The sequence below is a fragment of the Mastigoproctus giganteus genome, chromosome 13 (assembly GCF_048544385.1).
Source record: "Mastigoproctus giganteus isolate SK-2022 chromosome 13, ASM4854438v1, whole genome shotgun sequence".
NCBI classification, from domain to species: Eukaryota; Metazoa; Arthropoda; class Arachnida; order Uropygi; family Thelyphonidae; genus Mastigoproctus; species Mastigoproctus giganteus.
Genome location: NC_143587.1, coordinates 86,964,339 through 86,980,594, shown reverse-complemented (window position 1 = coordinate 86,980,594; position 16,256 = coordinate 86,964,339). Strand labels below are relative to the sequence as shown.

The 16,256-nt window shown below is 38.9% G+C and overlaps 1 protein-coding gene across 4 annotated transcripts in view; it reads right to left on the bottom strand.

Annotated features, from left to right (window-relative positions):
• Nucleotides 1-16,256, bottom strand: part of Upf2 (UPF2 regulator of nonsense mediated mRNA decay) — a 695,457-nt gene that overhangs the window by 42,947 nt on the left and 636,254 nt on the right. For all 4 annotated transcript variants that reach the window (XR_016547840.1, XM_090387842.1, XM_090387844.1 and 1 more), the window contains exon 40: nucleotides 13,947-14,058. Coding sequence is in view for 3 of the 4 variants with exons in the window: in XM_090387842.1 (XP_090243968.1) it covers nucleotides 13,947-14,058 (112 nt within the window). In the remaining variant the exon portion in view is untranslated. The remainder of the gene's footprint in view (nucleotides 1-13,946; nucleotides 14,059-16,256) is intronic.

The window sequence follows — 16,256 nt, the reverse complement described above, 5'->3', positions numbered from 1 at the left end:
AACGTCCACAACAACAAGAAGCTCACTTGCACACACAAGCACCTGGCAGAGCAGTTCACCCGAACGATAAGGCACCCAGAGACAATCCCGAAGTTTCTCACTCAAGGAACCACACATCTGAAGCCTAAAGACAAAGATACAAGAAACCTGACAAAATATAGGCCAATCACCTGCCTCCCAACAATGTACAAGATCCTGACAAGCTGCATAACCAGGAAGATATCAGACCACTTGGAGAGCCAGAACATAATGGCATAACAGCAGAAAGGATGCAAGCGGCTGAGTAAAGGATGCAAGGAGCAATTAACCATAGATGCCGCAGTTATGAAGCAAGCCTACAAGAAGCGGTGCAACACATACACAGCCTACATTGATTACCGCAAGGCCTTTGACTCTGTGTCTTATAGCTGGCTAATAGAGGCACTGAACATCTACAAAGTCCATCCGATAGTGACAAATTTCCTAGGAGAAACGATGGCGAAATAGAGTACCACCATTAAGATCGAAAACATCACAACCAGGCCAATCCCCATAAGGAGAGGAATCTTTCAGGGAGATGCCCTGAGCTGTCTAGCACTTAACCTGCTATCCATCATGCTCAACAGTAGCAAGTACAGATATAACCTCACTGAAGGAAGGAAGAACCTGTACACCCTCACCTACCTGGTGTTCATGGATGACATCAAGCTCTACGTGGGAACCGAGAAGCAGCCCCAGCAACTATTCCAGATCACCGAAGAATTCAGCAATGATATTAGGATGGAATTTGGTTTAGACAAATGCACGACCCATGGATTGCACCAGGGAAAATTAGTCAACCAAAACTACCAGCTGCAGACTGGTAAGGAGATCGAAGCCATGCCAGAGGCCTACAAATACTTGGGATGCTGCAGGCTCAGCAGTTACAGGACAAGAAAATTAAGGCCTGCCTGACTGAAAAATACCATCAGAGAACCAGAAGCCTGCTGAAAGCAAAGCTGAATGGAGGGAACACAGCTAAAGCCATTAACACCTATGCAGTCCTAGTGCTAACATACTCCTTCGGGGTCATAGATTGGATTAATACCGAGCTGGAGGATATTATGAGAAAGACAAAGACAATGATGACGAAGAGCCACCAACACCACCTGAAATCAGCCGTGGAGAGACTGATAATTGCCCGGAAAGACGGAGGAAGGGGCCTGATAGACCTCATTGAGCAGAAGAAGGCAATTGCTAACCTGAAGGATTACTTCCAGAAACACACAGCAGCACTCCAGCAGGCCATAAGGAAGATAGACAAGTGGTATACCCCACTCAACCTAAGTAAGGAGTCCCCTCCCAACTAGGAGACACAAATGAAGCTAGAAAGATGGGCAGAGAAGGCACTACAACGATCTCCATCGAGATTACACAGATAATATTGCTTCCAATGCATGGCTCATGAGCGAAGACTCTCTTCCCTGAGACTGAAGGATTCATGCTTGCCATCCAAGACCAGGTAATCAACACCAGGAACTACAGAAAATACATTGCAAAGGAGCCCGGAGTGTCCGATGACACATATCGACAATGCCACCTGGCCTCAGAAACGATCGAACACATCACTGTGGTATGCAAGGTAATCACCCAAACTGAGTACACTCATAGACACGACCAGGTAGAGAGGATAATACATTAGAAGCTAACAAAGAAATACCAGTTGATCAAAGAAAGTGTACTGTACTACAAGTACAAACCCCAAGCAGTAATAGAGACCCGAACCCACAAGCTGTACTGGGATCGCACCATAATAACAGATAGGACAATCCCACAAAACAGACCGGACATAACCCTTGTGGACAAGAAGGAAAAGACTACCTATCTGATTGACATAGTGGTACTCAACACTGGCAACCTGCAGAAAACCCATGGGAAAAAAATCAGAAAGTACACGAACCTAAGGCAGGAGATCAAAGAGATGTGGCATATGCAATAAGTAACAACCATCCCGATCATCGTGTCAACCACAGGTATGGTGCCAAAGATCCTACATAACAGCCTAGCAGCAATAGGTCTCCTAGCGAAGGTGCCTCTGTAGCCAGGAGCGGCAGTGCATAGCACACGCTTCTTGATTAGAGCGGGGTTCGAGCCCGTGACCACCAAATACGGAGGATGCGGAAAAGTCAGGGAATGACCACCGCATATCCTTGGAGCAACATGGCCTTGGTTGCCAATGATCCTAAAAGCCAAATAACATCTCCTAGCGAACATCTACAAGGAACTCCAGAAAGTTGCAATCCTGAACACCTGTAGGATAGTCAGAGAGTTCCTTGATCAACAGTAACACCAGATATAACAACCACCCTGTGTACTTGGTAGCAATACCCGTCACAAGGTGGAACCTTGTGACGGGTATTGCTACCAAGAAATAATATAAGAGGAATAAATAATAATCCCTTTGACTTTATTTATGCTAGACTGCACAAATTTTATTATACTCTTATAAATGTCTGTATCTTATTTGTGCAGTCCAGCATAAATAAGATACAGACATTTGCAAGGCAAGGTGGTGGGGGCAGTGTTATGGTGTGGGAATGTTTTCTTGGCACACGTTGGGTCCATTGTTACCCATAGATTCGTGTCTGAATGCCACATTGTACCTAAACATTGTTGCTGACCAAGTGCATCCATTCATGTTGACAGTTTATCCTCAGTCAGATGGTTACTTCCAGCAGGATAATGTGCTGGTACACAAAGCCTGAATCACTATGGAATGATTCCAGGAACATGACAATGACTTTTCCTTGCTGCAGTGGCCCCCTCAGTCCATGGATCTCAAGCCTATTGAACATCTTTGGGATGAGCTGGAAACGGCTGTTCTCTGCAGGCCTACACTTCCGTCGAATCTGAAGGAACTGCATGACACACTCATGTCTGCAAGGTACTCCATTCCTGCACATTTTCAGCACCTTGTTCAATCCATGCCTAGACAAATTCAGGCTGTTTGAATACTAAAAGAGGCTCAACATGTTACTAGGTAGGTATACCTAATAAAGTGGCAGCACAGTGTGTATATATATATATATATATATATATATGCTTTAGCCATTTCACAGTCAAACTATTAAAGGGATTGATATGTGAAATGAGATTTTTTTTTGGCTGATGCTGTATAAGTTTTCTTTCCTGCATCATTTGCCACTATTAATACTAATACTAAGAAAAGACTAGAGCTGTGTACATTTCAAAGTTTACAAACCAGGTATCTGCAAGGGGATCTGAATGAAGTATTGAAGGTACTAATCTTTTCAGCAGTATATATGTAAATATGCTTTCCACGGTTGTTTCATATACAATTCCAACAATGATTCCAAAGATTTGATTTTTGCCAAAATCAAATCTAATGCCAAAACAGAAACAAATTAATACCTAGAAGCTTTTCAGTATAAAGTTTTGACAGAGTGGGTTGTAGCAGAAAAATCGAAAAGCCCAGGATTTTTGATGCAATATTTGAGATATTCTTATGGCAAGAGTGATTAGAAGTCAGGATAATCTCCAATACCAACTGTTGCCCTTTTGGAGAGGTCTGTGTTCATATCCATCGCAGACTTGAGGAATTTCTAGAGGTTTCTTCAATCAGGGTTGTAGTTAGCTGATCTCAAGTGGAGGGAGCGGACCACCCCCAACTTCTGGTCAAAGACCCAAGGCTCAAGTATCATTTGGAAAAGCAGCAAGTTTTCTACTCTTAGACTGTTCAAAATAATCTGGACTAACTAGTAACAGTTTTACAACTATTGCAGGCTTTAGAGAATCAGAAAGTGAAGCTGGATATTTTGATATAAGTCAATTTCTATATTTTTATCTTAGTACATTAAAGGATGACATTTTATGGTCAAATGAGGAATACAGGAATTCATCATAACAACGGTTTCACTGATGTGTTCACAGAACTTTTCTATCAATTTGTTCAAAGATATGACCCGAGGTGCAAAGTGGGCCATTAACATTAACCATGCACTTTGAAGGGTTGCTGGTGAGGAACAGATCAAAGTGTTTCATGTGTGTTTAGGATTGTCTAGTATTCTTGTAGGTAAACAAACAAATTGCATAAGGGCATTAGTAATTGCAATAGCCTTAACATCTCTAGCTGGGTCTGTGCAACTAGAAAATTTGAGTCATCTGTGGATGTGAACATTAAAATCACCAGGGAAAATTATTTCAGTGTTAGAGAAGTCAGGCTGGGGAAAGTTGAGTTTCAAAGAAAGAAAGTCAAAGTCTGAGTGATCTGTAGAGTTGGAAGATCACTAGAGGCAACAGACGAACTTGAATGGGGTAGAGATTTAAACCAAGAGAAGACTAAAAAGAGAAGATTCTAGATTAGGAAATCTCTCAAGGAATATCAGAGCAGATATATGCACAAATACTACCTCTGAAGTGAAAGGAATCATAGAGTGAATAATCAGGGCAAGTGATGGTGGTGGTTGAGGTAACTTATAATTGAGATTCTGTCAGAAAAAGTAAATGAGAGTTTGGCAGATTGGAAGTGGAAATAGACATCACTGAGAATGGAACCTAGACTGTGTTCATTTGTGAAATGAATATAGAAGTTTATGGGAAGTTCATTGCAGAGATAAGGCAAGGGCATTGTGCAGAACATGCTGTATGAATTAATGAAATTTTTGGATTTGGTACCCATAGCAAGAAAAAATCCAGCTTGCCGACATAATGTGGCTTTCATCACATTTCCCACTACACACTTACTAGGTTCCCTCCAGTCAACAGCTGGCAGAATAGAGGAAGTAAGATTATACACTAGCTAACCTGGATTCCCCCTAGAGAGTTACCAGTTGGTGTGGTGTGGAACTACTAGCCTATGAAAACTGTTTTAAAGCTGTGCCCTTGAAATGTAAGGAATACTGGATCTTGTCACAATGCCCTCAAGATTCACATTTCATGACAGAAGAAATGGGGGTAGGGAAGGTTATACCAGAACTTTGCTGCTCTGGAGACTAAACAGTTTTCACTTCTTCCAATAAGCAAAGTGATGATGCACAAGATGACTTTCATCACCTGGTGCATAGCACTGCCTGATGAAATGAGGGGATCAGTGCAGTGTTTCTGATCTTGTGCACGGGCACATGGAGGGTTACTTAAGAGTCCCACTAGTGAGGGTGCAAGTAGTACCCAAGCATCAGCATTTCAGATTATAGGTTGCAGCCCTAGAATGTCTGTGACAAACTTCAGTGATTTAAGGAGGGATCAGATAAATAGTTGCAGGAGGCAGAACAAGGACATTTTTGATGGTGAATGCTATGTAAGTTTTGCTTTTTGCATCATTTTATTACTTTTAATACTAAATGCTTCCCTACTATGCTCAACTGATGTGAGATTGACTCTTTTTGTGTGCTATAAATTTATATATATTTCTTTATCCACACAAAAAAATGGTGATACATCTGATAGATGCTTAGTAATCATTGAAATTTCTTTGTATCTGGAAAAGTGATTTTATCTAAGTTAACTACAAGTATTATACACTGAGCTTTTTCTAAATTACTATCATTTGATTTCTAATCACCTTTTGCGAACTGATGTCACCTTGTAACAAACTTTACAAGCTAAATTTCATGGCATTACCAACTGCATGCATCTACCTCTTGCATCTACTTCTATCAATTACTCCATTTTTCTCTATGGTTCACCAATCTGATCAGCTACAGCTTCACACCTAAAGATGCTCTTGAGATCCAGCATTTAGGGGCCAAGGGTCTATTATATTTCTATTTTTTACCTTGCTGACTGGGCTAGCCAGGTAAGTAAAGTGCATGCCTGGTAACCCAAAGGTCGTGGGTTCGATTCCCGCCTCGGGCTTGGATCACAGTAAAATCCAAAAACTTTGGGAGGTGCATTATGGCTATAGAAGCTGATGTGCCAACTAACAAAATAAATTTTTTTTTTTACCTTCTATTTAATTATGACTAGAATATTATACTTGTATTTATATTTATGTTATTAGATTGAGCCAAAACTGACATATTGTGTCATCCCATGGCAGAAAGCACTTGTCATTCATTTCTTTCCTAGAGAGAGAGAGAGAGACTGTGCAAGGCTCATGGAGTAGAATTTTTCTCGGCATGTTCTGTGCTTGTTAACAGGAGATACTATTTTTAAAGGAGTGGGATATACTTAAACAGAAAGTGTGCAAGAATATTTGCTGATGTTAAGGAGAATGTATTAGGTGGATAGGAAACTGCAGACTGCTGGTATGAGGAGAATACAGAATGGCAGCTGCAACCAGAAGTGAAATTGATTCTTGCAAGTAAACTTGAGAAGGACATTATGTGGAGTACTGCTAAGTAAGAAAAACTTTAAATAATACACTTTTCCATGTGAAGTATTTTAATTAGTTTATTGGGATTCAAAGTAAAAATTTACAATTAGATTCCCAAAAAATCAAAGAATTGAATCAACTGGTTATGTTTTGTATTTTTATGTTGAAATCTGAAATGTAGCCAATTTATTTCTTGGGAATTGTTTAGGGCCTATTCATACCAATTGTCCCTTGCACTCCAATAAACTGATTTTCTTCTGCTGCTCCCATTAGGGCATGCAGCAGCCTGGGACAGAGTGTGTGTGTGTGTGTGTGTGTGTGTGTGTGTGTGTGTGTGTGTGTGTGTGTGTGTGTGTGTGTGTGTGTGTGTGTGTGTGTGTGTTGGGGGGGGTGATAACAAAGCCCAATAGGGTGTTTTCATGGGATAAACAAATATATCAGCTATGTTGGAGTTACTAAGAGAATAAACAGGCATGCTTGTTTGTACACACTAATGGTAGGTATAATAAATAAAAATTTGATGAATTTGAAGTACAGCCACTCCCTGATTAATGTAAGGGTTTTATTAGAAAACAGGTCTTGTGCTTCGGGTTGCATACCATCCAAGTTTCTTGTGACGACCGACTAACTGGTTAAAATAAATAAATGATATATACATAAGATAAAAGTGTTAAAATACAATAATATAAAAACGTTAAAATACATAGAAGCTTTCGAGACAAAGTGCCTCTTCATCAGCTAATCGGTGAATGGTGTACTTCAGCATATATTGATGGTTACAATAGCAAAAGTCAGCTAGGCATTTTCATGTATCACAAGTCTGGTATCGGTAGAACAGAATTATGTACACGTGATGACTTCCAGCACTCATCGCACTGCAATACAGTACATTCTATAACAGGGTGTAAGTGCACTCCCCTCGTGTGATTCATAGTACTATTATTGGTAGCTATGTGCAGTGCTTCAAGCCATGAGCGCTGGCGGTAATCACTTGAATAGTTGACAATTTCAATATCCCATCAGGAATCAAGATTGTGCTGCTCAACCCAATAATGCTCATCAACTGAGGAGCGTTCAAATGTAGCGGTTTGCAGAGCTGCCTCATGCTCAGAAACTTGGTCTCTCAGTCTTCTACCAGATTCACCTACATAACAACCCCCACAATCCAGACATGTAATGCGGTATACAGAACTACTCTGTAAGAAAGGAGGAACAGGAAATTAGTCTTATTATTTCTAAGGTGAAACACCTTAGAAATAATAAGACTAATTTCCTCCCTAGAAGTTGCACACATCGTATATGATGGAGATGCAGAATCCTAACAAGACGTTCCAATACGCCCGGATAATAGAGGATGTAGGCGGTAGAGATAAATTCATTGATGCAAGGAGGGTTAGATTGCGTAATAAATTTGTGAGCCTGAAGCTCACATCTATCTACAACATGAGGTTGACAGCTGCAATTTCAAAGCTCTGCCCTAATTTTGGAAATCTCCAAATGCCTGTCACCAGTCGAACTAGAGTGCGTCCACATAACATACCCACAATCCCCGGATTGTGGGGATGTTATGTAGGTGAGTCTGGTAGAAGATTGAACGGCAGGGTTTCTGAGCATGAGGTGGCTCTGTGAACTCTGAGACCACGTATATTTGTGAAATGAACTAGGAAGTTTTTGGAAGGTTTAGATCTTTTTACAGATAAGCTTACTCTATTAGTTTGACAATTCGTGGTGTATTCAATAGTAAGAGGGACATGCTGTATGAAGTAATGAAATTTTTGGATATGGCGTACCCAGATCCTTGACATAACGTGGCCTCGACAATGCCCCCACATGCACACTACTCACACTCCCTCCAGTCACTGTCTGGCAGAGTAGATGTAGCAAGATTATACACTAGCTGATCCGGAAGCCTCCTTAAGAGTTACCAACAGGTTCGGTCCAGTGTTCTAACTAGTGGCCAGCCTGCGAACACCATTTTAGAGCTGTACCCTCGAAATGTAAGGAAGATTGTATCTCGCCATGATGTTCATCATAATCTCAAAAGTCATCAGTCATACTGCATGATGGGAAAGGTAGGAAACTTGCATCTTACTATAGTCCTAGCATTGTACACCAATGCTAGGAGTATAGTAAACAAATTTGATGAATTTGAAGTGCTGGAAAAGGCAGATATTGTTGGGATATCAGAGACGTGGTGTCACACAGATACAATTAATAATTATAGAGAGAAATAGAATGGGCCAGTAAATCAGAGTGTCTTATAATGAGAGATTTTAACTTCCCAGATATTGACTGGAACTTTTGGGTTGGTCACTTAGCACACTAGCAAGGCTTTTGTGGATTTATTGGCTGATTGTTTTCTACAGCAGCATGTTATAGAGGCAACCAGCAGGAGTAAACTCTTGATCTGATTATCAGAAGTGATTATTCATGCACTACGAATTTACAGATAAAGGGGCCACTAGGTGGCAGTGATCACAGTGTACTGATGTGGGATTTACTTAAAGATGTAACTACCATCAGGGGTAAAGGGAAGGGGGTTTTTGTTTTCGTAAAGATGAATACAGTTATCTCAGAGATTTTTTAAATTCTATACAGTGGAACCAACCGATGTTACAAACAGCAAATTCTAAACGGGAAGCATTGAAGGAAGTAATCTTGGAAGCTACTAGGCTTTTTGTTCCAACTAAGAAATACTGTTCTAGGTTTAGGCCCAAATGAATATCAGATGAACTAATGAGACACATGGCAGAGAAGAAAATGTATGGGATGCATATAAATTATCAGGCGATACAGAAGCCTATGCAGATGTAAGCCAGTCTGTAATCAAGTCACAGAGGAGGTTGGGCAAGCGAAGGCAGATGAGAAATCTTTGACAAAGGATGCAAAGAAAAACAGCAAAAAAAAAAAAAAAAAAAAAACCCAGTAAAGTAAACTTCTTTACTTATATAAATTCTGAAAGGAAGGGGATGAATCAGATTGGTGCACTTAATATCAATGGTTTGATTGTATATGATCATTCCCAGATAGCTGCCAAAATAAATGAGTATTTTGCATCTAGATTCACACGAGGAGTTATTAAAGAAGGAGAAGGTCAGATGTTTATAAACTGTAACAGGGAATTAAATGATTTTGTAATAACTGAGAGCAAAGTGAAGGAGAAATTGTTGAAGTTAAATCTAAGAAAGGTACCTGGGGAAGATGGGGTCTATCCAGTTATATTAAAGGAGGTGGCAAAGGAAGCAAGCAAACCCTTAGCCATAATTATGAGAGCATTCTTGGACTCAGGAGAAGTCCCCACTGACTGGAGATGTGCAAATGTATCTCCAATTCACAAAGTGGGATCAAAGGGTGACAAGAGTAATCACAGACCTGTTAGTTTGACTTCTGTTCCAGGAAAAATAATGGAGTCACAGGTTAAAGAAGCATTGCAGGATCATCTAGACAAAACTGCAGTAATAATTCAGATACAGCATGGGTTTGTTAAGGGAAAGCCTTGTCTGACAAATCTGATTTGATACTATGTGTGGTTACAAAGGAACTGGATGCAAAAAATAATTTTGATATCATATACTTGGATTTCAGGAAAGCTTTTGATCTGTTGCACATGGAAAACTACTGTAAAAATTGGAGCAGTATGGCATTAAAGGCAAGTTGCTACAATGGATAAAAGGATGGTTGAGTAGGAGAGTGGTAATCAATGGGCACTGCTATTCAGACTAATGTTATTACTTGTGTTCGCCAGGGTTCGGTGTTGGGCCCAGTGTTGTTTTTTATATTTATCAATGATACTGAAGAAGGTATATATCAAGCTTAATGTCAAAGTTTGCAGATGATACAAAGGTTGGCAGAGTTGTTAATAACAGTAATGACAGTATGTTGCTCCAACAGAATCTAGAAAAGTTGGGCAGATGGGTTGAGAAGTGACAATTGAAGTTTAACCTTGACAAATGCAAAGTACTGGATATGGGTAGCAGTAACCCAAGAGAAACGAAACCAACTCTGTGGTGCTACACTCAGTGAGGTTGGAGAATGAAAAAGACCTGAATGTAATTGTGCAGTCAGATATGAAGTTCTCTGAGCAGCGCATGCAGTCTTGTCAATTATATACAGGAATTTTGCTAGCAGGGATAAGGAGGTGATTATCAAGGCAGTGATCAGGCCACACCTTGAGTACTGTGTATAACTCTGGAGGCCTCATTTTAGGAAGGATGTAGAGTTGCTTGAGTGTGTACAGAGAAGGACAACAAGACTGGTGAGGGGGAACAAAGGGGTGCCCTTATAAAGAAAGGCTTAAGTTCTGCAAATTGCAGCGTCTGGAGACTAGGCACCCGCGAGGTGATCTGATTGAGGTGTATAAGGCCTTGAATGGAATGAGTAGGCTCAATGCTGATGGGATTCTTCCTCTTGCTCAGATTACAAACCTGAGGGGACATGGATTCAAACTGAAGAAAGACAGTTGTAGAATAGATGTGTGGAAATTTGCCTTTAACCAGTGGGTAGTTGATAGCTTAAATAAATTCAAACATTTGGAATGAATGGATCAATGAAATGGGAAGGTTTTTTTTTTTTTTTTTTTGGCTGATGCTGTATAAGCTTGCTTTCTTGCAGCATATGCCTCTACTAATGGTAACTCCAAGGCAGAACAACTTATAAACAATTGATGATGGTGGCTCAGGAAAGTTGTAGTTTTATTTCCTTTAAAATTTTATTATGCGGAAGCATCAGCATTATATGAAAATGTTTTGCTTGATGAAATAGATGCAACGAGCAATTCTGTTTCAGTTCTGACAGAGAAATCGGACAGCTTACAAAGAAGCAGGGACTGGAATCAAACAGAATGAAATGGCATAGGGATGAGTTTATTCCTAACAGTAATTGAGGAATTACAAAAGCAGTGTTTTCTGATGGTTAGCGATCTCATATAAGTTGATTTTTTTCAGAAAACGTTTACAGAAGCCATCATTTTTGCAGTTGAAGAGACAGACACTTATGCTAATAGCCTAAATGAAAATGTGACTGAATTTGTACCAATTAGGACAATAGAAAGAAACTTTTCAGGAATTATTATTTTCTTGCTATAAAAGTAAATTTTTTTTTTCAAAAATAACTCAGTCCATGCAGTTAGTAACTCTAAGTAATTCAGTACCTAAAGGATTAAAAGTACATAGATCTCAGGTGGTACAGCTAGTTGATAAGGGTGGCTATTTGTGTTTTTTTTTTTTTTTTTTTTTTTGCAATTTAAAAAAAATTATGATTTGATTTTTAAAAATAATTTTCACTCTAATACTTCATATTTTGGCAACCAGGTAAAGAAAAAAATAATAGTTAAAAGCATTCATTTATAAAAATTAATTTTTATAAATTTTCAAAATTTCATGGAAAACAACTGATTGCTCACAGGACACACGGCATTTGTAAATTCATGATAGAAGTTAAATGATTTAATCAATTCATACCTTCACAGAAAAGGTGTTTTTAATATGTCAAATGGTGCCACTTCTCATTACTCTCTTGCTGTATAATATTATCTGGATGAAAATTTTCATGGAAAGTGGACAGGCTGTTAACCTCCAAATTTTACAGATTTTTTCCTACTCAACAGGCATTTATTATTATTATTAGCCATATGGTGCAAGTACACCTGAGGTATACGCTGCACCAGTCAAAAAAAATTTCTGAATTACTTTGAGAGAGAGAGAGAACAAGAGTCCGAAGTAGAAAGGAATCACCAAGAAAGAAAAGAATGATGATACCCAGCTCAGGACCCTAGGTGTGCCAAGCCCATACTCACCAGATGTGAGTATGTGGGTTATTGCTGGCAAAATGCTGGAGGCAAGTTGGATTATGCTGCACCAGCCAGAAAATAGTGTCTTGTTGCAAACCAAAGGCTGCAGATATGCTAAAAATATTAATTATTGAGAAGTTTTCAAAAATAATACAGGCCTAATACCTTCTGTTAGCACATTTAAGCATTAATCATGCTAACTTTAGATTATTATAAAACTTGAATAAATGTTTTATCATGCTGTCACAACTATTCAGGAATTATTATTCCTGATAGTGCCTGGGTGATGTGTCTGAGTATACCTTTCTGTGGTCATTGTTGCCAGTGTTCAACTGTCTGGGCATCACAATATACAAAAAACAATGATTTGCCATGTTGACCATCCAATGATCCAGCTACTTTCAAAGTCTGTCAGCTGAATATAAAGTTGCCTTATGCACATCAAAGGCATTGAACACTCTTTAATGGTCAGGGAGGTAACAAACATAGTACTGGAAACAATGTGCTGATTGGCTTGATACACTAATTGTTTGTCTGTATGTTATAGTTATGTATGTAAATTTCAGGTAAATTCATTCATTCTTTCTAACTGGGCAACTTCATTGAAGAGCAGTGAAATCAATTGAATCGATGTTTGTCAATTGATAACGTGTCTTTACACATTATAAAGAAAGTATGCTGTGATGCATCACCCACTCTGTATTTGGATTCTCAGAAATACAAGCAAACAATTTGTACATTTAGCATCATTGATGATTATTACTTAGATGTTACAAGAAACCCAGGAGTTGCACCATCTGGGGATAAAATAAGAGATGGTTCAGACATGTAAAGAGAAGGGAGTCAAGGATGATCAGTAAATACGATCCTGGATTTGAGGGGGGACAGTAAATAAGGGCAGGGACAATTTAAGAGGAAATGAAAAATGCAAGAATTGAAAAATTTCTTTATTTATATAGTTTGCAAACCTACAGGTCTAAGTTGAGCAGACCATTTCTTAAATAGTATCTTTATAATAGTATATCATATTTTGACATTAAATACCTAGTAACTCTTTAAAAAACAATTTTTTTATTTCAAGATGAAGAAGTGGAATGGGATAGGGATGAGATTAAATTGGGGAATTTTTTTCACTGAATACTTATATATGTTTATATCATGCAAAGCAAGCTATACAGTTTTTAGCAAAATATAAAATGTGAAAACAAAGATATTAATAAAACATTTTAAAAACAAGCAAGAATAACTTAATATGAATGTACATATGTGTGCATGCATATATACACAAGAAATGACATCCAAGTATTGTCTATCAATCATCTGTAAGGAAGCAAATAAAAAAACAACATTCATGTACACAAAAAAAAATAAAAAAAAATTAAAGCAATAAATATTAAGAATTCTTTTCCTTTCTTACTCTCTTGCAGTAGATGAATTTGAATGTTTTGTTTGTTTGTTATTTGGTTTTTAGGAGCATTAGCAACTAAGGCCATATTGCTCCGGGGATATGCGGTGGTCATACCTTGACCCTTCCGCATCCTACGTATTTGGTGGTGAGGGGCTCGAACCCCGGTCTAATCAAGAAGTGTGTGCTACGTACGCACGCACTGCTGCTCCTGCCCACCTGGCTACGGAGGCAGCAGATGAATTTGAATATGGAATATCATAACCCCTCACATAGTTGCTTTTTTTTTTTTTTTTTTTTTTGTTCTTAGCAGGAAATCAAATAAAAATTAAAACTAACTTAATTCATATAATGCATAAAATATTATTAAGTAATTAGGGGAAAAAAAAAATTAACAGTTTAAATGAAAATCTTATGGGTGTATATATTGAGTAAACAACATATATAGAAATTATACTGACTTGTTTCCAAAAATGAGATCTGCATCAGGTGCTCCTTTTGGATGGTGATACTTCTGACGACGATCTCGATTCAAGTTCATTACAGTAGGCCTCTGCTGAGCTGCCAACATTTCTAAAGTGTGTGTGTGAGAGTGAGTGAGTGAGTGAGTGAGTGAGTGAGAGAGAGAGAGAGAGAGAGGAATAAAAAAAAAAAAAAAAAAAAGTCAGGTAGTATTAAGCTAATATCACAAAATTATTGCTAGAAAAGAAACCCTATCAACAGTATTGGAAATATGAAATCATGATAATGTATTTATTATTTTAAGATGCTTTCTAACACAAACTATAAGATTAACTATACTTATGTTTCAGGCAAATATTTATTTCACTTATCATATATCATACAATGTGATGAACGGGTTCTTGAAACTTGTCACAGACATTCCCTCAGGTAAGACAGGCTAGAGCTTGCTACTTGGGAGTCTAAAAGGCTGACAGAACTAATATTCAGGTGACACTTGAGACAAGCGAACTGAATTTTGGTGGTGAAGTCTGGTCATTATACAGCAACCAAATCCTCTGCTTGCACAATGATGGGACTGTAAGTAACCCTTGGTATACCCACCCCATGTGCAAGTTTAAAAACAGTGCACTACGCTGGAGGAAACAACCTAGGTGTGAACCAAAGTAAGCAGAGGATGAGGCAGGGTGTCCCCACCACAGAGGAATGCTGCCCCTCTGTGTCATCGGGCAATATTAAATGGTAGATGATTCTCATCAGCCATTCAATACCACCACTTTACATATTGGCTTGAAGTGGTGAAACCCACGTTTAGTTTCCAAAGCTTTGCTCTGGCAACCCCCATTTCTTCCATCATGCAGCACGATTGAGGCCTTTTGAGGTTATGATGGATAAGGTCCAATCTTCTTTACATTTCAAGAGTACTGCTTTAAAACAAGTGTTCATGGGCCAGCTGCTAGATAGTCCATGGGACGAAAGTTATTGGTAACTCTCTAGGAGGCATCCTGACAGATACTATATAATCTCGCTGCCTCTACTCTACCAGATAGTGACTGGAGGGAGTCTGAGGATACTATGTACATAGGGGATATTATCGAGGCCACATTATATCGAAGAGCAGCATATATCCTTTGTGTGTGTACACTATATCAAAAAATTTAAAAATGACATTACATAACACACATCCCCCCCTACTTTCACTTTATCTACTGGATAAAGATCTAAATCTCCCAAACAATTCCTCATCCTTTCACAAATATACATAGTCTTGGTGCCAATCTCCATGATATCCACTTCCACTTACAGTCTGCCAAGCTCCACTTACTTTTTCTGACAGAATCAAAATTATCAGGATGTTTTTTTTTTTTTTTTTGTTAGTTGTTTGGCACATCGGCTTCTGTGGCCATAATGCACCTCCCAAAGTTTTTGCATTTTACTTTGATCCAAGCCTGAGGCGGGATTCAAACCTGCGACCTTTGGGTTGGGAAGCCAATATGGCCGTCTTACCATGCAGACGTGTTTTAGTCAACTCCGTAATTTTTGATTTTAAATATGTGTTTTAAGTGTTATTTAACGCAAGAAAAGTATGCACACAGGATTATAGAGAACAGAGGATCACGCTGGTGAGATATTTTTGTCATTTACTTGGGAACATTGTCTGGTTGAAGCGTTATTTATCTGTATCCTTTGTTGCCAGACCGCATGGTCACCATGTGGCTGGCGGCAGGGATATAGAGGCTGCCGATATAATGCGGCGGCCATGTCTCAACCTGACACCTTGACTAGGGAGGTGCTATAGCGACTGTAACTTTGGACAGTGACTGGGTCCCAACCTTTCAACAAACTGAGTGATTTTATGAAGAAAGCTAATATGGGATATCGTGTATCCCCCCTGCCATAAACTCTCCATGGTAAGGCGCGAACTATCTTCTCGACCACACTACTGTATTTTGAATGCCACCATTGTGCTCGCCACCCCATAGAAATCCCCTAGAGTAGTTCCACTCTTCCAGGGGTATTTTTGAATTCGGCTGTTGTCCCCCCCTCTCCAAAGTGAAGTGGGGGATAGACAGTACAGTAATACCCCGAAGTTACGCGATAGGTGGGTCCGACGAAAATCGCGTAAGTCGGGTACAACTTTGCATATAAATACATATAAATTTTGCTCAATTGGGACCAAGGACTAACAAAAACACTAGTTTAGAAGAAAAATATTAATAAAATTGCAGTTCTGTATACATATTAATACAAAATATGTATTAAAAAAACAAATGACTTACGTTAAAAAGTTATTTCGATGTCGATGGCTT